The 27,507-nt window shown below is 41.2% G+C and overlaps 1 protein-coding gene across 2 annotated transcripts in view; it reads right to left on the bottom strand.

The window, feature by feature from the left end:
* Positions 1 to 9,328: 9,328 nt before the first annotated feature.
* MGARP (mitochondria localized glutamic acid rich protein) overlaps positions 9,329 to 27,507 on the bottom strand; it is a 28,190-nt gene continuing 10,011 nt past the window's right edge. Inside the window, exons 5-7 of one of the 2 annotated variants that reach the window (XM_087737319.1) lie at positions 14,338 to 14,496; positions 13,566 to 13,624; positions 9,329 to 10,934 (exon numbers count right to left, since the gene is read on the bottom strand). In XM_087737319.1, the coding sequence (XP_087593445.1) occupies positions 13,575 to 13,624; positions 14,338 to 14,496 (209 nt within the window). In that variant the 3' untranslated portion in view covers positions 9,329 to 10,934; positions 13,566 to 13,574. The remainder of the gene's footprint in view (positions 10,935 to 13,565; positions 13,625 to 14,337; positions 14,497 to 27,507) is intronic. The other variant, XM_087737320.1, reaches the window with a different exon arrangement.

Raw genomic sequence — 27,507 nt, 5'->3', positions numbered from 1 at the left:
AGCAAGCGGTATGCAGGTGGAACGCAACCACGCGCTCCTCGCCTTCATCGGTGTGCAAAAGCCCTTCTCTGCCGCCTCTCAGCTTCCAGCTGGCCATGTCTACTGCTCCCGCGGCACTGCTGTTCATCTCCTTCTCCGCCAAGTCTTGATTTCCAGTCCTCGGTTTCTTCCTTAGGCACATTACCACCCACTGCTCTAGAGGTCTGGCTCCTGTTCCTACTGTGTTTAAACTGGATATTTCTTTCCTCTGCATTTGCGGGGCATCAGCTTCCTTTCCCAAGGAAATAACCTCTTTCAGGGGTCTTTAGGCCCTCGAATCTGACTGGCTTTTATAGAATCACAGAATCGTTTAGGTTGGAAAAGACCCTTAAGATCATCGAGTCCAACCGTTAACCTAGCACTGCCAAGTCCACCACTAAACCATGTCCCTAAGCACCACATCTACATGGCTTTTAAATACCTCCAGGGATGGGGACTCAACCACTTCCCTGGGCAGCCTGGTCCAGTGCCCGACAACCCTTTCAGTGAAGAAATTTTTCCTAATATCCAACCTAAACCTGCCCTGGCGCAGCTTGAGGCCATTTTCTCTCATCCTGTTGCTTGTTACTTGAGAGAAGAGACCGACCCCACCTCACTACAACCTCCTTTCAGGTAGTTGGGTTACGTACAAATTGCAGTTTTCTGGAATATGTAACATTGGCAGTTATTTTCCCCAGGGATGGCACAAACATCTCCCTGACAATACAGGCAGCCCTAAAAATATCAGGCCTGTGCCCCGAAGCATGGAAACATTGGAGATTCTTTCCTTCCAAAGACATGTCAGGCAATATTAATAATAGATGGTGGTACCAGCAGCCTCCTATGTAAGCAGCCACTACTGAGGTGTAAACTTAAACTTAGCCATCGCTTTGTAATAAAGCATACATCATAGCAAAATTAAGGTCTTGCTTACAGGCTGAGTTTGCCAGACATTTAATAAGGCATACACTTGGATGTCATTAATTACAGAATTTGCTACTAGTTTACATTAAGCAATAAGAAATTTGAGTTGCCTGTCTGCTCTTTAAAAGATGGGAGATATCACTTTTAGATCTTTTGTTTATCTTTAAAAGGAAGTATCAAACTACATGGGGAAAAGAGTTGTCATTTATTAACAACATAGCTGACATCCACGTTGCTGCTAGAATTATACAATAGTGTTCAGTGTTTGCATATTAGAAAATGTAATTATTTTAATGTTCTAACACACAAACACGCAAATTGTATCAACAAGGGTGTAAAGTTAAAATCTCACAGTGGATGATGGAAGTTCACGTTTTACAGGCCTTGGGCTTAGATCAGAGACAGCAGCTGACAATATAAAATAAATGAAGAGTACTTAAAACAAAGAAAAGAGCAAGTCAAGAAAAGGGTAGGTGACCTGGTTTCGGCTGGGATAGAGTTAATGTTCTTCCTAGTAGCTGGTGTAGCGATTTGGAGTTAGTATGAGAACAATGTTGGTAACACACTGATGGTTTAGTTGTGGCTAAGCAGTGCTTACACCAGTCCAGGACTTTTCAGCTTCCCCTGCCCTGCCCGGTGCACAAGAAGCTGGGAGGGGGCACAGCCAGGACAGCTGACCCAGATTGGCCAAAGGGCTCTGCCATCCCGTATGGCGTCATGCCCAGTACATAAACTGGGGGAGTTGGCCGGGGGGCAGCGATCGCTGCTCAGGGACTGGCTGGGCATCGGTCAGCGGGTGGTGAGCAATTGCATCGTGCATCACTTGCTTTGTATATTCTTTTATCATTATTATTATTGTCTCTTCCTCTGCTGCCCTATTAAACTGTCTTTATCTCAACGCACAAGTTTTACTTTTTTTCCCCTCCCCAATTCTCTCTCCCATCCCACCGGGGGGAGGGTGAGCGAGAAGCTGTGTTGCCAACTGGGGTTAAACCACAACAGTAGGATATTGGGAGGAAAAGATTAAAGGGTTCCTGGCAAAAATTGCCTTGTTATAGACTGGAAATAAGTCTAGCTGGGTGGGAGCTTTAGCCCTCCATTCCAGTTCTTTTGCAGCCCGGTAGACCTAAATGCTGTCAGCTTTGTCTTTAGTGCTTAATTAGTCCTGACTTGAAGTGCTCGCTCTTTTAGTTATTTTTTTGATTCTTCTTCTTTCTATGGGTCCAAGTTAAAATTCAGAAAAAGAAGAAAACCTCTTGCCATGATCCTTTTCACAAAGAAGAGCAGACAGCTTCTTTCAAACATAGGCCCACAGCACCGGTTTGAGATAATCACAATGGAATCTTCATTTCTTTCTCTGCTGCTGCTTCTTTTTGTTTGTTTTCGTTTTTTAATGAAACTAGATTAACTCTTCTTATGGAAAACTGTATTTCTCTTAGGAATAGATATTTTTGGTTTACCTTAAGCTGGTTGGAAAGCTGTGCTGAAAAATATTAAGCTTCAAAATGAAAAAAGCAGGGCCACCAAGTTGGATCAGTTCAGCTGAATGATTTTTGAAGTTACATAAATGATGCAGCTATCAAAAAAAAAAAAAAAAGAAAAAAGGGATAGTGGCCCTTTTCACCCACTCACGAGGTAGACCTGTGGTCAATTCAAAACTGCTCTGGCTGGGCTACTGCTGTGCAATAACATGGGGTCAGCAGTTCAACAGATGCTTCTCTGCCCCTTTTGCATATAGAAAGCTGCAGTCCACGTTGCTTTTTAAACATTGGTCCTCAAAAGACTGTAGCCTATCTAATTCCATAGGCTGAGCTTGCTGCTTTTGGTTGTTCGGATGAAAGGAGAAAGTTACACTGATTCAGACCCAGAAGTATGACCCAGAAGAAATGACCAAGAAATGACCCAGAAGAAATACGGGAGTGAAGGTCCCACGACCCTTCTGTCAGTCAGTCCATTCTGTAAATCATTATTAATGAAGTAGCAGTAACTCTACAGGTGTAATTAGGGGGGGTTTCCTTCCTAGGATAGACTTGCAGAACATACAGTCTGTTTTTTGAAAACTCTAGAGATAGAGCCACAGTGAAAACTATTGATAATTTCTAAAATTAAAAAATGTCAATAATTTGGGGGGGTTTGCTTGGATTTTTTTTTTTTTTCATTTTTACATGAACTTTTGATAGACTCCATATTGTGCTTATAGAGTCATAGAAAAGCATCCCATTTTTGCTGTGCAGTATTCCAACATCACTAAGTTAAGCTACATTTTAGCCTAAGGAAACAAGCTTTATTGAGACCTAGCTACCCGTGCGTCCATCCATCTCTCTATCATTCTTTTCCCTTTGACATTATTTCCCAATTTCGGCTCGATTTTATGAAAGGGTAGAGATCTCAAAGATAAGTTCCTACAGATTTCAAGAATGCAAGTATCAGAGCAGGGGAGACCGACACCAGTGTCTGTCCCCACCAGAAAGCAGCTGGTTTTTGTGCTGACCCACAGCAGCCAGTTGGTGTATCAATACACACATACCTGTGTACCGGCTACAGCAATGCTATTTCTTAGCTGATTTGCATTCTCCCCCGCTAAAAAAGAAGGCTTTTGACGTATATGGAGATGCAGTGGAAAACTGGTGGCACTATGGGATTAGAAGACATGAGGAAGGCCTGATGGGGCAGCAGCAAAAGGATCACACGGACCACAGAGGATACAGCTGGGATTGCAGAGATAAAGACGACAAGGGAACTTCCATATAGACCACAAATCCATGGTGAACCAAACGTTACAGTGGAGCTTGCTTTGTATACATCTATGGGAAAAGGCATCCTAATGGAAGCCCTGCTTTGTCTCAGGTACATACCGTGTTACCCTTTAATCGTACACCTATAAACTCGGAACTTTCAAGGAAGCTCTAAGCATAAAATTATCCAAAATAAAGATATTCTGTAGAAATCAAACCCAAAACCCTATGCTTGCGAAAACTAACAGTTGGATTCTAGGATATGCATTGACAAGGGATGTAACTGGCTGCTGCTTTACACATTACTGAAGCTGTCTCTGCCAGCAGGAAGGAAATTCCTGATGGGCTGTTTGGGATGGATATTTTGTTGTACGTATTTGTCCCAAAAGCGATGGCTTCACTAGCACAGCTCTAAAACATTCGAATGGTCTTGCTTTCATGTAAGATGACATCTAAGACCCTACCAAGCCCTCATAGGAAAAAAAGTATTACATTGCGAGCTGAGAGCTCAAAGATTATTGCTGGTGGAAGAACGTCGCTCAGAACGGTGAGAAGCGGGAGCGGTCTGGACAGCATCCTATCCTTGAGTCGCTGTACCCCAGTGCAGAGCAGACACAAAAGTCAGGAGACCAGTTCCTCATCTATCCTGCCAATGGAGTTTTATGCAGTGGACCAAGTTGGACAGCTCCAAAATGGAGTTGTTCTGTTTTGACACGCTACTGGTAACTGGAACAGATCTTTAGTACCAGTCCCAGGCAACTGCGGGTAGTGACACCGCAAATGCTGAGTCCAGAAAGGGTCACTGGATATCTGTTTCATATATGACAAAGTGACAAACGTTTCCCCAAGTCCTATAATACTCTGTACAAAAGGCACACAAAAATGACAGACAAGTAGTGGAGGATGGCACCAGCGCTTTAAATCCCTGCCACTGCAAGGTGCTGGTCCGACGACCAGTCGATCCTAGAAAGCAAATCGGTACTCACACTTTACAGCGGCAGGCATCCCACCTCCCGCAGCCACTCCTGCCTGCGGGGCAGCGGGGAATACGCCTTCCTGACCCCAGCCCGGGGATCAGGTTGGCTTGGCACGCACAAGCAAGGCTCACCAGCTTTTGGAGTTATTTTTGCAGGGATACGGAACCTAATTTGAGGTCTGTAGATCTGATGATTCACATATTTCTATTGCCAAGCATAAATACCGGATAAATAAAGGTTCCATCTGTGAAGAATTCCAGATCTGGCAACTTTAAGGCAAAGTTTCAGACTTCTTGTTGCCCCCGAATGCAAGGTTTCTGTGCTATGAAGACACACGGGTAGCGTCAGCTTAACTCAAACTTACTTAAACTTCCTATCTACCCCTTGATTTTGTTCATGCTGTAGGCTACTAAAGCAGCTTATATTTTACAGTAAAGCCTTTAAATTGCATGTAATCCTAATCTTTCCTGAATCATTCTGCCTCCTGTATAATTTTCCTTAATGGCGTACAAGTTCAAAGAAAATAAAATAAAACCTCGAACCAAAAGCCAAACACACACCCTCCTTTCCTTACAACTACAATGCTACTTTGCTTGTAAAGTAGATAAGCACAAGAAGCTTCTGATCCTCAGCATTGCAGGGGTTGTAACGCCACTAATTACGGGGGAGTTATGGGATTAGAGCAGGGGAGCAACGCAATGCTGAAACAAGCCTGTCAGGGGCAGGATTTTACCCTTGAATAAATTTGTGTTGCTTTTAAGAAAGAAGGAATTACAGGGATATAAAGGAGGAAAGTCTATAGCAGTTTGTTGCTGTATGTTAGTTATATTTTAAAATGTAGCAGTTGCAATATTTTAGGAAAAAATCTAAGTTACAGTTTCAAAGAGGACTTTACCTCATTTTCACTCAAAAAAATACACGGAACATACATGGCATGTTGATTTTCTTCATTTAGACATAGCAGAAAGCAGAACGCTCACACAGGACCCTTCTGATACAGGAAAACCCTTTGGAAACTGTCGCGTTTTGCGAGAAGAAATTTCTTACGGAGACTACCTAGTTTGTTTTCAACTGTTTTGCTTTAAAGAAAAATGAAACAATTGTCCTCAAAGACAAATTTATATTTCATAGCATATTATTTCAGCACTGGAAACTCCTTTTCATTTAGGAATATCCAAGCTCTGCAATTAGTAAATGTCTTCATGTGGACGGTGCCCCAGTGAGGATCTCTCAGAACTGGTACAGAAGACAAGATTCTGAGCAGATGTATGCTGAAAGCAAACGGGCAGGGCGTGGAAATCAAGCCATTAAGGGTTTTCTCATAAAGTAACAACTTCAAACACTTCAAAGTCTTTCTCTCTTTGTTTATAACCAGGACTGAATACTTAGTGTAACGTCCTTCTACTGCTGATGCTTGTAATAAGTGAAAAGGGGCAAGACCGCAGTGATTTTGATTTTATAGAACTTCATTAATCATTTCAGTGGAAACAAAGACATTCACATCCAGCCTCATTGTGTTCCCATTGGCAAGAACTGTCAAGCCTTGAACAGTTACTCCAGGTTTGGTTCCTCTTGTATTATAACAGCCTCGGCACCAAATACTTTGCATTGGAAATTAGTCACTTACTACAACAGTGGAATGAAAAGGATCTGTATGATTTGGATTTTCTCCAAACCACGATTAAACTTCAAAAAAAAAAATCAAGCCAATTTTCTCCAGTGGGGAGAAAAAAAAAAAAAGCATACATTATTCATTTCTTCCCATATTGTTCAGCTCCAGGTTTTGGGGATGGGGGATTCTTTCTCTGTTCTAGGTTTTAGCAATCATACTGCTTTTGATTTAGTGCCCTCTTCTGCTTGATAATGTGAGTGCACGTTGCCCAGTGGTTAATTATTCTCAATTAGCCCTCACTGGAGAATAACATTCCCCAGTAACTACTGAGAAAGAAAATAGCCTTATGCAGGAAGAAAGAAGCCAGGAAAAAAAAAAAAAAAAAATCACATTATGGGAAGGTGATCAATGAATCTCCACAGTCCTCAGTAATTTAATTTAATTACAGAGAGGGAAAGAGAAAGCGGAAATATGATCTTGGTACATATTACTGTCTCTCCTCTTTCACTTATTCTCTATATTTTCCCCTTTAATTTAATTGGTTTGCATACTGCAGTCAATGCAAAACTGAGAAGACAAAGTACGGGCAGCCGAACTTCCCGAGATGAAGCATGGAAACTATAGCAATGTATAACACTTTTCCTAGGGCACAAGCAGAGCTCACACATATATCTTTTGAAGGATCATTAAGTCATGAAGGCTTAAAATAAGGAAAATGATTTATCACTAAACAAGCAAGGTTTTTAGATAATTAAGAGACACTGAATCTGCACATGAAGCTGATACAAATAATTAACAGACCACATGAAAACGAGTATTCTGTTCCACAGAAGCTTCCCATTTGTTTGTTATACAGGAGCTGTTGAACATCAATTGCAAACAGCCTTTCAGAGCTTGCTAAAGCCATCGTTTGAGTTTGATAACATGTCACGAGGACGTGGAGAACATTTGCAGATAACTAAACCACTAAGCAAATCATGCCATTTCAACAACCTGTTTAATTACCTGTAGTTCAAGCAAATGGCAGGAACAACTCCAGCACAGAAACCTCCAGGTTTAGCCCTTCTTCCCATCCCAATAAAGTTGGAGGAGGCAACATCTCCCGCAGCAGCCCAAACAAAGGAGCAAAGACCAGAATGCAGGAGAATCCAGTTTCCCACGATGACGTTTGATGCCTGTTGCTCCAGGATAGACTTTATTTCCACCATTCTGCACGCCTTCCATCTTCTGCAGCAGGTTTGCAGGGCAAGAGCAAAACATACAACCAAGAAATACCTTTCCTAAGAGCAGAACTGTCTGCGTGGCAACGGGGACAGCACGCTGTGGAAATGAGCTAATCCATGGGCAGCAGACCAAGGGACACTAGCTCCTATGTCCTTTCACACAAAACGCCTTCTGTCCCTGCCTGTCTCCCCCCACCCCATCCGTGCCTGTGCCCTCTGAGCTCTCCTCCTGCAGCGCTGCTGGCTCGGTCTTTCACCCCCTAACCACCAGCAGAGAGGAAACAGCATCTGCAGAAGCTGATTATGGCCACCAAAGTGCTGCTCAGCTGCATTTGCTCATCTGCTGGTAAACACAACAAAATAAGCTACCGATCTCCTCAGTCATCACTCAGCTGCTAGGAATTTTATGTCCTTCCCACCTTTCTGGTAAAACAGAAGTTGGGGTTGGTTCAAAATTTATGAGGGAGAGGCAAGGAGAGAGACCAACAGGTGGAAAAAAAAGCACAGCCTCAGTTCTTGGCTTGGTTTGGGTTTGTTGGGTTTTTGTTTTTTCTTCCAGAAAAACAGATAAAAACCAGTATTTTATTACATCATCTAAGCTTGCTTCACAGGCACAAGAAATCTTGGTTAAAGTATTTCACTCTCAGATTTTCCAAATTTTGAGTACCAACTTGCAGCTTGAATGATCTTTTTAAGTAACTGTCTTATGTTTTTAAGAAGCAAATGAAAATAAAAATTGAAATTCTACGTTGACAACACGGGCAAAGAGTAAAACTGAAACTGTTAAATGGACTTCATCTGTCTCCAGCCTTTCAGCTAGATGAATTGCTGCTAGCAGCACCAGGCTGTCATCCTTCACGTGAACTAGGGCTAGAGGGAGGTGAAACGCTTTGCCAGCTGGTTTCACAGATACTTGCTGGCTGCAGAGGAGCAAGTTGCAGTTTGGACAAATTTGGGAATCTCAGGTTTTACTCTGAGCTTTGAAGTATATTGTCAAGAACAAACCCTTTCCCCCTCATCTCCTTTAGTCTTGTGTTGTGTCTGCTCTCTGCTGTGATCTTGTTCTCCTCGATGAACCAATACTCTTTCACCATTTTCTATGGTTCATCACAGCTTTTGTGTAGCAACTCAAAAATTCACTTTTCTGGAGGTGAAGGACAGAAAGATATTCATCTGTGTGGTAATTAGGCTCCATACTAACATGACTGATACAAGTGATCGATGATGGCTAGGGACCACCTAAACCAGTGAGACAAAGAATTTCTGACGAAGCAACAAGGCATTCCGCATGCGGTTATTCGCTGTTTATTTTGAAGGGCAGCCCTCTGCGAATTGCCAAACATTCCTGTTGTTAATCTAGGATAACCAAGTGCTGAAGCAGGCCATGCTGTGCTACATGTCATCACGGGTAGAGTTTATAATATATCCCTAGTTCCTTTGGCTTTCAAGAGTAGTGTCTTTTTTTTTTTTTTAAAAAAAAAAAAAAGGGATCTCTGACATGAAGCATATGTACAGGCTATCCTGGGGCTCTTACATTTTTTTGAAATCAGAAAGATTAAAAGCTTTGGAAAGCGCACCATAGGCTGTGCTTCAATTCTTCGGGCACCTGTTCCCAAGGACGAGTATATTTTGCCATGCAGCGGAGCAGTTCCAGAGATAAAGGGACATTCTGCAAAGCCTACAATTTCAGAAACCCTACTGCCAGCTGCAGAAATTAGAAACAGTTTATTTCACTGGGAATTAGTGAAAATGACAAAACAGAACATTTAAGAGTGTGCATCCATCATAGGATGCTTACTCTAGCAGATAAATAAAGATAGACTCTCATCCAACAAAATATCAGTCTAAGACTTTTATTCCAGTAGCTTTGTCTACAAAAATTGCTTTTAATCACAGTGGCTTTATCCTTTAAGCAGAAGACTGTGGTATGGCTTCTTGAAGCTCGGGAGCCTGAGTTTGCCTCTGCCTTATTCCAGTTATTCCTAAGCAGGTACAGGGGCAGTAGGCTGTATTTTTGTTGGAATGCTATTATAATTTGCTTTATGATGGGGGAAGGAGGATGTGTGGCTTTGTGCCATGGGTAGGAATGTCATAATGCTGTAATTTCCCTTTCAACATTTTTCCAAAGTTCTGCTTGAAGAGAAAGCAGCCAGATACACCTTATGATTCACACTTTCTATATAAATTCTGTGTAATATACCTTATTTGGCCCCGATTTAGAATTACCGCCATTCTGTGATGGCTGTGACGCTTTTTAGCTGGTGGGGGTCCCAGTAAAAGTTTTGTGGTAGATGCACACTCATGCACATAGCACAACGGAGGGTTAGGAGAACAGCGTCATGCAGACCCATTATTCATTACAGATTTTTTTCATTATTAAGATAATACTAACACGACAAGGTTATTTAGCTATTCTGTTCTTTATTAGTCCCTAAGAATCCTTGTCCATTTGAACAACTGTGGCATAGCCTTCCATGGGAATTTTGGTGCGAATCCGCGAGCGCTCGGGACAGGTGCTTTACCATAGCCTAAATTGCTCGTGATTTGTACAAGAGCGTTCTCTCAAACCTCCGTGTTGTTATGCCACCGCTGCACGTCACTGCTAAGACAGAACAACACTGAAAGACTACAGCAAGCTGAATGAGGTTTGGTAGAAACGGGGCCCAGCACCCCCAAGGTAGGAGCCACCACTTCAATCAATAATGATAACTTCAACTGGTGTTACTTTGATTTTCCTGCTGTAAAGTACCTATTCCTACTACTTGCAAATGGGTTTTGTTCTGAAAGCAGAAGCCTTAAAAATGTTTACTCCTGGATATTATTGTGCAAGGAAGGGTAGCATCTGAAATGTTTATGCAGGGGGAAAATTAGGTCTCGTACAGCCAAATGTCCTATGCTTACAATTGCAAATCCAAACTTGGGAGCAAACAAGGTTGTTATTTTCCCTGTGACCCAATTTAAAAATACTACCAGGTAATTTTTATAAGATTTTAACTTGGTTAAAACCTTTTACTTACATTTTAGCATGGAATTTTACAACGGTATTATTACGCACCACAGTTTGGACCAAAAGTAAGAAATCAATGTACGTAACAAGACAACAAAGACCGAGAACGAGTTCACCTGACATGGTTTCAGTTAAGTCTACTGCTTCTCTTAGCACGTGTATTTATTACATGCTGGGTGGTGCTTTGACAGTTATTACTGGGTGCTACTTTCTACAGCAGAGATGTTAATCACAGAAGCGTCTCTCTAACCAACTTAAATCGTATTAGGTTGTCTGTTGCAGCAATGACTACTGGTCCTAATGAGCAGTGTGTGGTATCACAAACTGCACAAGGTCTTTTATGTCTCCAAGGAAGAGTATGAGGTTTCACACAGGAATCAGCGGGTTGATTGCCACAAATATTTCCATTAAACTTTTCAAAGGCTTCAGCACTGCTTACTGGGAAAAAGAAAAAAGAATCTGGTTTAGAGGAAGCAACAATACACGATGTTTAGCAACAGACTTGATTCATCAGGTCTTTTTCTTTGCAAACGTTCAAAGCACGCTGTAAATTTGACTGCAGGTTATCAGTTAAGTGAATTACAGCGTGTAAACGCTACTGCTGCGTAAATCATGCTTATCTGATGGCTTGTGAAAACTTGCTCTGCTACCACCAACAAAGCCCAATTTCAAGGAATCCCTCCTCTTCAGCCGTGTTGCTCAGGTATAAACGCATTCCCCTGCGTGCTGGACACGTTCCACTAAGCCTTACTTCTACAAATTGTTACTTGCTTAACTGTAAGCATGAGGTAAACCAATTGTGTTTGCTGAAATTACTGATATAAGAAGCTTCATAGCAGTGTGAATTTGGGGCCAACAGCCACAGACAGAAGAATTGCTGTGCTCTGGAAAGAAAGGGGACTAACGGTATATTCTTACTCAGGCATGTTCTCAGCATCAATTCAAGGCTTCATCTGGGGATTTCATCCATTACTACTACTTCTATCCCTTCACCGAATAGTTAGTATTTTTTTAAAAAGTGAACCAGATACTAATTTGATTCTCACATCAACATTCTTTTGATTTTTTTTTTTTGCTTTGAATTCCCCCAAAAGTATGATTTGTTTTAATGCAAACTGAAAGTTAAGGTCCATACCCTAAAGTGCTTACAATCAAAGCAGACACTAAAAAAAGAATTAGTTGTTTCCTAACTGGGAATGCATTGTGGCTCTGGACTTGTAAATTGGAAAAAGTCAGCCTGGCTTTCAATCCAGCGGCAATCTTCCAGCTCTAAGTAGTAAAAAGTTTGATAAACTTTTTTTTTTTTTTTTTCCACAAGAAGACTGAATCGGAATGTAGTAAGAGACTTTTTTTTTTTTTTTTTTTTGTAACCTTGTGATGCTATATTCATAAAAAGACTTTTTTTTTTTGTCCAAAAGAGCCCAAGCAGTTTAAGCAGAGTTCCGTGCATGCATATTCTGGTAGCAGATTCATCTGTTTTTCACCTATTTTCAATTTGTTCATCATCAAAGGTGCTTCCTGCAGCTTGCCTTCCCTCCCACTCCCCCCCCCCTTCAGTTACCGTCTCTGCCTTCGTTAATTGAGTTGGATGTATTGGGTATTTGTTGTCTAAATCAAAATCTGGAACAACAATGCGACAATTTTTAGGGTTGCAAGGTGTTTGCAGGGAAAAAGAGAGATTCCTAACTCTATTGCTTTCTCTGTATCACTGCATCTATGTGTCCCAGAGCGGAGAGAATTTCTTGGTAACTTATTTTTCTGATGCGATATTCTCAGATGCCCTTAGCTTTCACTTTGAGCAAAAATAACAGCTCTGAGAGGCACAGGCTTGCAACTCTTCTGCACGTCTCACCCACGTTCATTAAATACCTGTTCCCTTCACACCATTACTCCCAGTAAAACACAAAAATTCTACTTGGTAGAGGAATATATCTTAACACTAGCATTTTGTAAATTATTTTATAATTGTGGGATTGGCTTTGCTTTAATTTTTTTTTCTTAGTTTCAAATGCTAAAACAACACGGAAAAAGACCGTGCAGTTTAAGAACAATGTTTACCTTTTATGACAAGAAGATAAGAGGCATTATCTTATTTTATATTGCAGTGGATGATGGAATAAGCAAACGTGCATTTGCAAAGGACTCAGAACATAATGATAAGGTTGTATAAGTGTATTTAGAACATACGTTTTGAGGATACAATGAAAAATAACTTCCTTTGCTCCGTTTCCTTCTCCTCTTGCACTGCTGCTCCAAGAATTAGTGTATGAACTGTTAACTAGCAGCAAATAATTTTGAGAATTCCTGACCTGGGAGGTTTATTTGCTTAACTTTCAGTTGTTTCTATTCTAGTTAATATCTCTTCTCCCAAGACTCGTGTTCATATTGCAACCAAACTTTTTTTTCCCCTCAGCTTTCTATCACCATCCTACAGTCCATTTTGGAAAGGGGAGTCACAGAATAGCAAAATAGTAAGAATATTGTGGGCAACTTTTTTAATTCTATAAAATAATAAAGCCAACTGAGCGAGATACTAGCAAAATTGTAAGAATACTATATTCAATATTTTTCATCAGCACAAACTAAAAGTGCAGAGAGATTAATCGTGAAAAAACGTCTTTAAAAAAAACAGTCCAGAAGGTTACAACTTCACCATGTTTACACTGAGGGTAACAAGAGAAGAGTTCGCCTGTGTAGGGCAATAATCCAGAAGTCCAGTATCTATATGATTTAAACCAATGTCCAAAGAACACTTTTTGCCTAGAAGAAAGCTACAACTCTTGGGTCTTCATCCAGTTTGCACGGGACTAAGATAAAGCCATAAATAAATACCCAGCATGACAATTGATGTAGAAAAGCTTTGCTCCCTAGCCTCCAAAAGATGCCCACAACAGTTCCCAAACAAGAAGAAAAACTGCAGTTAGGTTCTTTTTTGCAGTGTACTTCTTGGGAGCAGAAATACAAATTCACCATCAGAGCGCATGTGCAGGCTTACCACATGCTGCAATTGCCACTAACTGAGAAAAAAAAGAAAGGAGAGGAGCGGGAAACCACATGCTGCAGTCGTACCGTGTACCTTTAGGGTTCCTTAGCAACTTCTTCAGGTGTTGTCTTCTCCTCCACAGAAACTGAAAACAGAGACAAAACACCAATGAGAAACATTGGAAACAACTTATTCGATGACAAATAATCAAGTTGTTTCCTTTAGTCCAAAGGATCCTTTGGACTCAAGGGATACAATTTACAAAGTCGTATTAGGTATACAGACATTTTTCCTTGTAGCTTTTTAATTCTAATTGTAAAAGAGTTTAGAGGCCAAACTTCCAAACTCCTCTGAAAATCTCCGCACTGATGATTTTAACACACATTTTTCTTTGCATTTAATTCTGTCGTTCAACTTCAATAGCAATATAAGATCACTTATAGCTTCGTTGAAACACCGTAAGGTTTATAAATATCACATGCTCTATATTTTTCTTTACAGCAATATAATTTAAGAAAATTCTATCTTTCAAGTTAAGTCAGATGTTAAAAAACTGTGTTACATCACGTGCAACACAAGGGAGAATTTCTTGTTCTTAATGAACTTTACATCTAGCCACTTAGCAGGGCACCGAGCTCAAAACACCCCCGCGATCCAATTTAGCAATACCTATTTCTACTGCACAGCATACAATTTCAAAATTAAATTTTCTGCTAACACTACGATGCCAAACACAGTCATCGCTAGCAGCTACATTGCGTCACTTGAGTTCTGCATGCTCTTGCAGCTAGTTCAGTGCAAACAGCTACTCGTGCTTTTCAGAGACAAAACATTTCAGACGCAGCTGTACTCTTGCACCTTCTGAAGTTTGCCCCGACTCCTCAGCATCAGTGTTCTGGCTCCTTGAGGATGTGTCAGAAATCTCTTGAGCTGCTGAGGCTACTCCTTCCTTGCCACCGTCTAAGTTTTCCTCGTGGGCAGAAGAAGCTGCAACATCCAAGACTTCACTCACCGTTTCTATGAATCAAATTAGAGAGATAATTGTCTTGTCTTTCCATTCACCGGCACAAATGAGGGCGAGCAGTCAAGGCTCACAAAGCATGAGGTACCTGCCTAACGTACACACTTGAAGTAACTGAAGACAACAGGATCTATCAGATGATTAAATTTTACCATGCAAATAAAATTTTGCAAGTGGAATTCCAGGGAAAGTCTGGCTCTTCCCAACCCTGGGGCAGAAAACTATAAACATGAGCTATTTTCATGTCTTTAGACTAAGATGAGTATTCTCTAACATGTATTTTCCCTTGCAGGTACCCTCATTTTATTTTCCGATTTCTGTCAAGCCATTAACAATGGGCAAGATACTAATGGTAAAGTTTCCATGGAAATAATCCCAGTCTGATCCACACCATAGGACATTACACATGCACTCCACATAACCTTGCAAAGACGTCACGGGTAGTTTTAATGCAGAAATATCCTAACATCAGGCTGAAGATTCAGGCTGTGATTCCCGTGTAGCATGATTGCCAACTAGCCATTTTTCAATACTCCTTAAGGATAAAGCAATCTATCTGTATATAAAAAGTCTGTAATAGGTAATACGTTTATATATAGATACACTCTGCAGGGATACTGAACACATCTTCCAGTTACACGTTAAATTTTACTTGAGTAAATTCTCTCTTACCGTGTTCTTCTAACCTTCCTGCTGGAGGTCTCCATCATCACACACCATAACTGCTCGGCAGGACAAGGTTTGCAGGGACTTCGTTGTTACAAATTGTGTCCTATACTAAGCTAGACATGCGTGAAATACAGCTAACTAAACTACTTCATTAGAAGTTCAATAAATGCAGTAAATAAGAGTTTTATAGAGCTAGCATCCCATGCCTTTTTCCAAATGTCAGCTTGCAGCTATTTAAATACAGCATATTCTGAACATCAACTATTTCACTTTATTTTGCAGAACACTGAATTTTGAAGAAGCAACAGAAAAAAACATCAGGAATGGCTACCTTTGTCTTTATAGGGAACAGCCATGCAACAAAAATAGTACATTTGAAATTCAGAACATTAGTTATTCTATAGCTAGCATCACTTGATATAATACAGTATATTTGCTATGGTGACAAGCTGCTGTTTTTGAGTTTGTAACATCAAACATTCAGTTTATATTACCAAAAACTTGCTTTCTGGCTTGTAGTATTTCATCTTGCTAATTTTAGTTTATTTCTTGTGATGTTTCAGTGTTTTAATTTCTTTTCACTAAGAAGAGTAGATCAGTCAGCAAGTTGAGGGAGCAACATGGACTTTCCTGCTTTTTAATAAAGCCTTATTTCCTTTGAATGGGAATTGTGTTTATTTGTCACCTACAGGAATACCTCCCTTGAAAACAACCGTTAACACTTATACCACTTGTACTGAACGATTCGTCTCTGGTCTGAAGTATTCTTTATGGCTATCAGAAAGGCAATCTACTGCAACAAAATATGGATTCCTCCCAATGCGTCCATCCGGGTCTCTGCAGAGTAGCTGTCACTCCCTAAAATACAAAGGGCTTTGTTGCGACAGGCATCGCGCTTTTGAAAAGCTATGTCTGTACCTACGAGTAATTGCCCTCGGTTACTGCAGAAAGCTCCAGCTGGTACTTTTATTCAAGTGGCTTTCACATCCGTTCCTTGAGCGCACGTGGCTAGAGTTTCGCAGGAGCCGTCCCCCGGTGAAGTGCTCTTTTCCAGAAGAGAAAGCCGGCAGGAGCCGGGGGTCCAAGCACACTTGCTCGTGGCAGCACCAGACGTGGCAGCTTGCAGCGGGTCATTATCCGTGCCCGAAGGCATTCTCTCCAGCAAAGACTCAGGCTGGCCCACGAAGATCATTTTGGCATCCTTTCTTTGGCCTGTTGCAACTACAGCGAGCTATCTAAGTGTCTTTTGGTGCTTTGAGCACCATGGAAATAAGAACCAGCCTATAACCATGAAAGCTATTTCGAGCATTAATCTGACATACCAAAACAAATCTCGGTGTATTTTTTGGTGGTTTGCGCACAGCTCCGTCTTGGAACAAGCGCTCTGTATCCTGCTCAGGAGGTCAACACATTTTTCTCTGTCCTCGGGAACGGCTGTGATCCCAGGACAACGCCAGCTGAACGACGGCCGGGCACGCGGAGAACGCGCCCCCCGCCTCTGTCAGAATGGGGGCGGCCGCACGGCCCCTTCTCTGCGGGGAGCTCCAGGCACGCTGCCGAGTCCCTCGCACCCTCTCCTCCCGATCGGCTGGTAGCACAAAGCATTACACAGTTTAGCAGCTTCTCCTTTTTGTTTCCCTGGATGTTAAAGTTAACCTCGGGGCTATTTTTTCTCCACTTTTTTTTTTTTTTTTTTTTTCAGTCTGCATGCATTTAGTATTTTTTCAGTCCAGCTTAATCTCTCGCAGTTATTCCATGTAAAATCCTGCAGTAACACCCTGTTTCATAAAAGAGATTTTAATCTGTGCCTGGCACAATGATGACTCATCTTCCATAATCCTTGGAAGAAGGATTTTACTTCTGTCTGTTCAATTATTGCAAAGTTGTTAATAAGCCTGTTGTGAAACTCTACGGCAATTAATAGATGTAATTGAAATCACTTCTAACTTTTGTTAGTTCAAATACTAAAAAATTTAAGCTGCTTTATTTTTTCAAAACAGAGTTGTAGAGGAGTTACAGCATCATAACTGGTTCTGTGTTGTTTTCTCAATGATGATCAGTTTGAAATTCTGAAGTGCCCGTCTTTCCTTCTGCCGTGATGACTAGGACCCATTTTGTCTATTTATGCCAGCTTGCTTACAATTTCTACAGGCTTTAACTGAACAAAATAGTCTGCATTGTGCAACTGCTTCTCTGCAATGAAGACACATGGTATTTAAGTGCTTTTCGTATTATGTTTTCCACTGAATGCCCAGCTGCTTTATTATCGATATTACACAATACTACTTCAGCTCCTTAACATCTTTAACAAAACACCCCTCTTGCAGCACTCCAGTGAAACTGGTCGCAGCCAAATGATGATTCACCCTGACCCATACAATTTAAAATCTGCCAAAAATGAGAATGGTCTTGATTTTTTTTTTTAGTTTCTTCTTATATTCACAAAAGTGGGGTTGGTTGGTTTTTTTCTTAATTCTGTAGGAGGGAAAACAACGCCCCCATCATTCATCAATAGCACTGGAGTTAAATGGTTTCATAATTTTACTGTTTCATGGAGTGTTTGGTGCGTCGTGTCCTCTCCTAATCTTAGCAGGATATATTACTCTACAGAAGCTATACACTTCACACTTTCATACAAGGTATTATACTGGTTAGCAAAATCTCAGCCTTTGCGTATAGTATTAGCTATTTTTTCTGAAAAATTGATAGTTATTTTTCCTTATGCTTCTTCACCAGGCATTTGCCAATTTTAAATTTTCCCCTGGGATAAGTAGCTAAGTCCCAGTATCAGTGGCTACAGTTTTCTCCAATTTGCTAGGCATTGGTATATACTATTGCACTTACAGATCTGAATTAGGAGCTTAACTTTCTTGCAATTTCAACAAAAAACAATATAAAAGAACGTCAAGCCTCAGAGAAATCAAACTAATCACGTTCACTACCTGTATGCAAGCGGGTAGGCTTTGCATATTGCATCAACCGCTGTTCTGAAAGCATTCAAAGGGATTGTAACATACCGAGGATTTTGAGGACAAACGGCCTCAGGCCAGTTAGACCCCTGACATATTTCCACTATGCAACCATCAGTACATAACTCAACATCTTTGTAATATCCGCTGCTTACGTGTAACACTGAGCCCTAACAAAAATATCGCCTCCTTCTGCCCAGGATAGCTTTATGCACGCTCAAGTGGTCTTTCGCTCCTCTGCTTTACGAGGTAACCATTTTGAGCAGAAATACGTCCTTCCCAGCTGCCCACGCAGGAACAGAACATGACAGGGGAAGCACCAGCAGCACATTGCATATGCACCAAACACAATACCAAACCATTTATGTTACGAAAACGCATCTGTTTTGAGTTGAGTAAATACAGAAAAGGAAATTGATCTTACAGACAAAAGGAAATTAGGTTTTTGGTTTTAAATTTTTTTTAAATAAGGCAGCAGCATTAGGAAGCTCCAGTAACTTATTAGCATGATATCCAGCATCTAGTTCCACCTAGAAATACAATTTTTAGGAAACCATGCCTATAATTTCAGTGAAGGAAAAAAAAAAAAAGCTGCTTCCTGTATAAAGTAATTATTCCTGCAGTCTTTAAAGGCACAATTTTTACTCTTACAAGGGCTAAAGTTGCAGCTCTGAGAGCGCAGGACTCTACAATTCTGTGTGTTCACAGTAGAATGGAAAACAAATCCAGGGCGCTTCTGCATCCTCATGATCGCCAACTGAATTGTCGGAATTTAGCGAGCTCAGCATTCCCCCAGCCGAACAGGGAAGCACGATAAGCAGGGACTTGCTGTGTGACTGACTCGTCTTTGCTCCAGCTAATAATGAATAAAATAAAAACACCCATACACAGATTGACTTTCTCCTGCTCATAATAAAAACCCCCAACACAAAACCCCACACACGGGGATCGACTTTCAGAACCCAGATCCTACTGCTTGCATGGCCTCTTCCCCCAAAGCTTTCAAGCATTTAAAACAAGCTTTCCAGCTTTCCTGAGGGAGTTTTTATGCAGAATCAGCCTGGATTTTTGTCTGGGACGCAAAGCTCTAGTCTGAAATTAAACGGGCTCACGCTGGCAGTCATGTCCTACCACCTGGGAAACAACACGCTATAGGGTGATCTTGAAGCAGGCAAGTGAGAGGGAGGTATGGAGCGAATTGAGTTGGCACTGATCATGATAAGCGGATTCTGAAATCTGCCGAGAACTTGGTTCTTGCAAGAATTTTTGTCGAAGATACTGTTTCTGATAGTATTTCTACAGGGCATATATTGTCAGGCTTCAGCGGTCAGCGTTCACAAAGCTGGATTTTCCAAGCTGTGTTTCATACCACGTACCGCACGCGAGAGCTAACAAAGCAATCCACCAATTGTCCAGTACGTACGTATTATTTCATGTGTCAGGTGTCGTTGACCACAATTCCTGAAGAAAGCAATAGGATAGACGGGATCAAGAAGAAGAAACACCTGGTTGACTTTACGCATTCCACACATCTCAGTCATGTCAGCATTGCCCAGAGGGGTAAGCAGATGAGTTGGGAGTGAGAAGTTCTGCTCCTCCATCTAAGCAAGCTTGGACTACTCTGGGAGCAAGGTACACCTTCCTCTGTTACACCACCGAGGTTTCTTTAGTGCTAATTTAAACCACTGCTTTAAAGCTTAGAGCAGCCCTCCAAAAAACTCAGCCACTTTAAAGTGAGGGTTAGGTCTTCACACTTCCACTGAAGTAGCAGCTAGTTAGCAACTAATTGTTAAGAAAACAAACAAAACTTATTTTACACATAGAAATAAATTATTCTAAAAAGGAAAGAGCTGCTTTCCTCCGTCCTCCTGCAGGTGAAGCACTTCACCTTGTGAAAGAAATGCATCTTTCTCTTAACATGTAAAAACAGAGGAACCTGTCTCTCACAGTGCAGCATTAAAGGAAGGAAAAGTCCACATTTCTAAAAAAGCATGGGGGGCACGCAAAATGCAGAATTTCACTCCTGCAGCAGCAGTTTTACCACCTTTGTCAAGTCAACTGAGCACTGCTGCAAATGCTCTCCTTGTTCGGAGTGCTTTTGTGTTGAAACTTTTTTATTACTTTTAATATCCATTGATACCAGTTCATATATGACTGATACAAATTGCCTGCAGGCATAATTAAACTAACTTGTATATTATATTTTTAAATCTTACTGGACTTTGAGCTTTTACCTTGTATTTTTAAGTGGCTTTGTAAGTATGTTTTCCTTATTTACAATACAGGAGAAGATAGCTGTTCCAGATTTTAAGATGAAAGCTATATTCAGTTTTTTCCTTGCTCAGGGAGAGGTGGGGACTTTTTCCCCCCCAGGATGGAAGTTTCATAACAAGACCATACAAGATAGCCACAGCCTTCTCAGGAGTACAGCCTATATTTTTTTTTCCCCCCAGTTTTGCATTTCCCTACTAATATATTTTAAACTATCATATATTGCTTCTAATCCTAATCCTTTGATTAATTTTAAAGGTGATAGTTCCAGTTAGAAACAACAACAAAAAAAATCTGAACAGGCACTGGTTTCCTGCAATTTTTAAAGATATTTAAAAATACACTTTTCTGAGCGAAGCATTTTACTTAAAGCCGTATCCTTCATATCATGATTTTTTTTTTTTTTCAAGTCAAGATGAGGCTGGTATCTGTAATGCAGAATGTCAGGTTCAATTACTTTTAAAAATATTCTTTGCAGAAGAATTTGGCTTTATGGAGCTAAAATAATACAAGTTAGCCAGCATAATACAAATGGAATCTGCCTGGAGCGCACGAACCAAAGCTGGAGTACAAAAAAAGGCTTTGATATTTCAAGCTGCCTATCACATAACCAATGTCACACACTAATTCCAAAGGGGGGGCGGGGGGGAAGAGTCAAATTTAATTGTGAAAACAGAAACAATATTTCACTCAGCCTTTTAGAGAACTACTCATACTAGGATGCGATGCTTCTGTTTACACAAAGCTTCTCCTCAGTAAGGTCCGCTGAGGGTCTTGGGGTGTCCCCTGAAATGTTAGGGTAGGCAGAGCAAAAACTCGCCATTCCTTTTCATAGTTTAAAGACCCGCTAACAGAAAGCTGACAGTGGAGTAGAATTCACGTTTGAAAAGTTAAATTCTGCCATGTTTGAAAACTAGTTCAAGAATTCACGCAGGACTACTTGAAATGCTCTCTCTCTGCTCACTGGCCTTTTATTCAGTGACCGTTTAACATTATAATCAGCTAGAGTAAGTCATCCATCTCTTTGGAAAGCAAAAACACCCAACACTTAAACATTTGGCTTAAAAAGGAAAAAAAAAAAAAAGTCTACTGGACGGTTATCCACAGACCAATGCCTCTCTCCGACACCGAATTCAGCACTTGAGCTTCAGACAGGAAAAAATAAACTTCACAGCTCTACATGCTGAACCGAATCAGGGAACTACCAATTATTTAGAAAAGCACTGATTATTTTTCAGTCTGATCAGTTCCTTGAATGCACAGGACAGGAACCAGTGGCTAGCGACTGCCGAAGCCCACATTGCTCCCAAGAAATTGTTTGCGGAACTGCCCTGGCGCGACCACCCTGCTGTCTGGACATGGCACGAAGGCAGCCCCAGCCTTCCCTACCTAGCGATGCCTGGCGACAGCCCACGGGCATCAGGAGTTTTCTCCCTTTGGCATCTCAGCTATTCCATAACTTAAACTCCAACCAGAGGCTCAGAGCCCAAGGTCTTTGAGAAACTGATGAACAAAGGAAGGCTGGGATTCCTAATAATCCTGCCACTATAAAAATATAGTGCTGCTTTTTCTTTTTGCAAGCCATCCATAAGTAATCCAGATAAAAATCCATGAGGTCCAGCTGAAAGCCTAAACCATGGCGTTATGAAGCATATTTTTAAGAAAAAAAAGGTTTTCTTCACTCCATACAGCAAGAAAAGAAACAACTTCGTTCAACCAAACATTTCACAGGTTGGCTGCACCTAACGTACATCACTAGCTCCTAAGTAAAGCCTCATTACTTCATACTAGTGACCAGAAGACTCACTTCAAGAGAGATTATTCTACAACGTATGGTTAAAAAAAAGATTCAGAGATGCCTGTAATGGTCAGAATAAAAGCACAACAGTGCATATCACATTAATCCAGAACAGTTTACACCACCTCATATAATTTCAAGTATATCATTTTATATTCTGTAACAAGGATTTGTAGCAATGAGAAGCAATTCACATTGTGTTGGGTTGGTTGTTTTAAACATCTAGCCACTGACTGGAATGGATCACGAGGAAAACTAGTGCAAGTTAACATAAACAGCATATATGAAAATGCGCTAATTGCTTCATGTGCGAAATCCTTCGGAAGTTCTAAAAAAGCTTTTAATTAAAAAGCTAGGCATTTTCTTTAACACTCTTCATACAAAGTCATGCACCAAGTTTTACCCACTTGCATTGTTTTCAAAGGAGCAACGGAAGTTCAGCATGTTGTTTTTTGAAAAGGATGTTTCTCTCTGCAGTGAGAAACGCTGCCCAAAAATTAATATAAAAATCCCCATCGTTATCATTCTGGTTTGAACTGCCACCACAGGAGAACAGAAAGGAGTCCCTGTTGCCATTTTCTCTAAAGCAGGAAACTAATAGTACTCCTCTGCATCCTGTATTTACAGGAGATTTTCACAGGTAATACTACCTAAGGTAAAGTAAATGCTAACAGGTTTTGTTGACCAAAGTGAGTTCTTGCTTTCCAATTTAGAGAAATAAAGTTATTTTAGGATTATTATTTTTTTTTTTTTTAAGTCTTGACAATGAGCTATAAATATTTTATTAGTAAAAAGCAGTAAGTCAATTTTCTCCTTAGCGGTGACAATGGTTTAGGCATTATTCACTTTATGTCCTTTTACTAGCTTTAGTCTTTTTTTAAGAAGCGACTTGTGCCCTTGTTCTACAATAGACAAATGGGAAGACAGTTATTTTATGTCGTTCTCCCCCACTGACTTGTTTGCACTCACAGCTGGGAAGTTCTGGGGTTTTTTCCATGTTACTGGAATCTTCCCCCCCAGCCCAGTGCATGCTGTAAAACTCTCTCTTCAGCTAAGGTGTTGAAAACCAAACAGTCTCCCCATTTACCAACTTGTGTCTTCAGATGCTCACAACTTCTACAGAAGTCTTTTCTAAATATTGTTCACATTCTTCCTACAGAGGTTTTCCAGTTACGCTATGACGACTCACCTACAAGCTCAGTTTCATGAAGGAAAAACATAAGGAAGAGAGAAGAGACTAGCGGCCACTGTATGGCAATCAGAGAGAGAAATGCAGCAGCCCAAGGGAGAGAAGAAAGTGATAAAGGTGAAGCAGAAATACTCAACAGACGTTCCACAGATATGGATGCTTCCCCAGTAGGATAATATTCACCTAATTCAACTTTCTAGAGCCTAATTTAGCTATCTTAGTCCACTATAATCAATGAAGGGAAAATAAGCCTCTAAAAGGAGATTCAGAATAGAAAACCTTTATTACAGCTGGTAATTAAGCAGAGATTTTGTCAGATGATATGAATACTTTCCCTGATTCTGTCTTCTGTTACACCAGCCTACACCCAGAGATTCATTTCACGCAATGACATTATACATGTGAAAATGGCAGATAGTAGGCCTCTTATGAGATGCTTCTGATCTACACAAGCGAGGTTGAGAAGAGAAAAAAAAAAAGTGTAAGTTATTTTCATGAAGTCCAATTGTGAACAAGTGGCATAATCATAAGGGATGAGGTCGGTCCAGCCCTACGCACGCTGCATCTTACCCCAACGCCTAAGGTTGTAAAGAGACGCCGGTCGCACAGCTTATCTTCCTTCCTCCATCTCCATGTATTTGTTTTACTGAGCAACGTCGTTCTGAAAGCCTCTGAGTAAGTGTGAGCAATTGCAAATTACTTTGAAGGACTTTTCAGCAATCTTCAAAATACTCCCAGCGTCAGAGCATTTGAATACGCATCCGGAGTTTGGTAACTTACCAAGGAAAACCGCTGTACCCTGATCACGTCGGGTGTTTCTGTCTGCTTGGCATCATTGCGCGATCGCGTCAGCAAAAGCCCTGTCCAGAAAGCAGTAACTCCTGTCCAGTGCCGCCTGCGTTTGTTTCTCTAGGCTGCAGACAACTGGCATTGTAATGCCGTTCGAAGCTTAACGTGGAAAACACTGGCACATTCACACGCTAATCCTCCCCAAACCTCGTTCCTAACTCAAACCACGTTTGAAGTAACAAACAGAGAAGAGACCACATCCTTCAATGCTTACAAAATTAGAAAAGAACCTATGCTATAGAAGTCTGGAGTCCAAGAAAGCACGGTTTTGGGCTAATTGCTTTTGCTGTTCCAGTTGATAATGCCAAAACCGCAAGCCTCAATACTAGAGTTGAAAAAAAGTTTATAGCGGCAATCCAAGAACTAAGTCACAGATGTAATAACACTCCCCAATCCAAATAGCAGCTCGCCAATTTGTGCATTTTATAGCATTTGTTCTATCTGAAGAAAAATTGGTCTTAATTTATGGTGCTTGGACACAGAGCACACTAGAAGGAGAAGAGCAGGAAACTTCGCAGCATCAGGCAGTAACCAAGAGTGAGAGCACAACAGCTTGAGTAATAAAAAGGTACAGAAAACTGGAATTTAGAGGAAGTTAAAACCTTGGGAAGAGAGCTACATGGCACAGTAATGTTTTTGGCAACAGTATTTCACAGAATTCCAGATACCAGTAACGGGTTGTAAATTGCTTACATTGAGGCAAGGAGAAAATTCCAGCCAGGTACAACTGTAGTTAACTTTCTGAAATTGAAGTTATCCTGATTAAGTACCTACCTCCAAGGTTCGGATTTTTTTGTTTGTTTGGGGTTTTTTTTGCACATCCACGTATAATCACACATCCACATTATCTGTATACATACATACGTATGTATACTGGAGCTGGAGACAAACGTCCATTGGCACCTTGCACTTCCAACCACATTACAGAAAGCCTTATAGATTAAGAGAAACAATTGCATTTGAAAAAACAGAGGTTTACTGGTAATGATAAAAATACTTGCACCTTCATCTGCAGAAGTAACATCAAGCTACCAACAAAACTAATAGAAGTTATTTAAATAAGCATTCTTTTTCAAACTAAGCCTGCATTTCCCTTGGCAGTTCTGAAAGAAAGAATTCTCTACCTCAGTAAAAGCATAGAGACAATTTTTTTTTCCTCTAAATGGAGACAACACAAACGATGAAGATGGTTAAATACAAAACTGAAAGGTATTTCCAGAAGGATTTTAATTATAAAATTATTTTTTTTAAAAACACAAATAGCTGTTGACTGCAGGTAAACACTGAACAAAGTGGTGCATGGAGAGCAGAGAACTTTTGACTCAAAATACCATCTTCTGCTATTTTAAGCATTATGCCAATGGAAACTAGCTTGTACGTAGCGTGAGGGAAAGGGCTGAGGTGACCTGGCGGCAGGAGCCTCTGCAGCCTCCCAGGGCAGGACTCCAGTTACAGGGCAGTCACAGGGGGACAGCCCCAGTCGGGGAACCTCACGTGAACTGCCTATGAGATCCACAGGGCCCACCCTTGATTTCGGCACGCCCGTAACAAACATTTATTTATAATAGTCTTCACTGGTGACCAGTGGCATGAGAGAACTGTTCTCAGAAGCAAGTTTTAACATCCCAGAAACATCAAAGAGATCAGGCAACGCTACACCGGGCAGAACACTCCCTTGCTTTAGAAACTAGTAATTACCGAGGGAAAGTACAACTTCTGCTGCTTGATATGAAATGCTTTAGCTAATACACGATATCCTGATGAGAGGTTGAACGGAAGATGGCTGAAACAATATGCAGAAGTTTCTCAACAATTTTATATCCCACAGGTTCGTTTCTGCCAGCTTTACCACACAGCAAATAACCACTGCAGCAAGATTTGACAGAGGACACCTGAAACGACCCTCAGAATCCCTTATAAATATCAACGTAACAGAAGAGTTGTTCTAGTGCCGTTTTCTTCAGTATGTTGCCAGAGAAAATAGATCCAAGAAAGCAGTCATTTCTAAATAGCGCATCCACTTCCAGTCAACACCAGCAGTAACTAACAGCGACAAGTCATATTTCCTCTTACAAAACAGTGACCACTAACTACATGAAGTCACCACGTCTAGAATTAGATCCTTAGACTTAATCCACTTATGGACAATGTTTTTCAGGGAAGATCCTAGCTGCTTCCTCTTCAACAGAGTGGCAGGAGTATTTACTATACAGAAGATCCTACCCTATCCAACAATTAACAAATATTCCTAGATAAGCATTGTGAAAGGAATATTCAACCACTTCTAGATAGAAGCAAGTGCCCACTCCTTAAAGTGAAATTTTGCAATTGCTCTGTAGAGCAACAGAGGTAAACACTGCAAGACATTTTAAAACATCTTACATCTCTTAACAGCTCTAGTTCACTAACTTTCACATATACCAGACTACTTCCTTTCTAAATGAAATGGTCTAAATATTCATAGAATCATAGAATGGTTTGGGTTGGAAGGGACCTTAAAGATCATCTGGTTCCAACCCCCCTGCCACGGACAGGGACAGCTTCCACTAGAACAGGTGGCTCAAAGCCCCATCCAACCTGGCCTTGAACGCTTCCAGGGATGGGGCATCCACAGCTCCTCTGGGCAACCTGTGCCAGTGCCTCACCACCCTCACAGTGAAGAATTTCTTCCTTATATCTAGTCTAAATCTACCCTCTTTCAGTTTAAAGCCATTCCCCCTTGTCCTATCACTACCTGCCCTTGTAAAAAGTCCCTCTCCAGCTTTCTTGTAGGCCTCCTTCAGGCACTGGAAGGCTGCTGTAAGGTCTCCCTTCTCTTCTCCAGGCTGAACAACCCCAGCTTTCTCAGCCTGTCCTCATAGCAGAGGCGCTCCAGCCCTCTGATCATCTTGGTGGCCCTCCTCTGGAGTCGCTCCAACAGGTCCATGTCCTTCTTATGTTGGGGGCCCCAGAGCTGAACACAGCACTCCAGGTGGGGTCTCACAAGAGCAGAGTAGAGAAGGAGAATCACCTCCCTGGACCTGCTGGCCACACTTCTTTTGATGCAGCCCAGGATATGGTTGGCTTTCTGGGCTGTGAGCGTGCATTGCCAGGTCACATTGAGCCTCTCATCAACCAACACCCCCAAGTCTTTCTCCTCAGGGCTGCTCTCAATCCATTCTTCGCCCAGCCTGTATTTGTGCTTGGGGTTGCCCCAACCCATGTGCAGGACCTTGCACTTGGCTTTGTTGAACTTCATGAGGTTCACACAGGCCCACCACCT

Source organism: Nipponia nippon, unplaced genomic scaffold (assembly GCF_047370975.1).
Source record: "Nipponia nippon isolate SJK-2023a ecotype South Korea unplaced genomic scaffold, ASM4737097v1 scaffold_6, whole genome shotgun sequence".
NCBI lineage: Eukaryota > Metazoa > Chordata > Aves > Pelecaniformes > Threskiornithidae > Nipponia > Nipponia nippon.
This window is presented reverse-complemented; position numbering and strand designations above follow the sequence as displayed.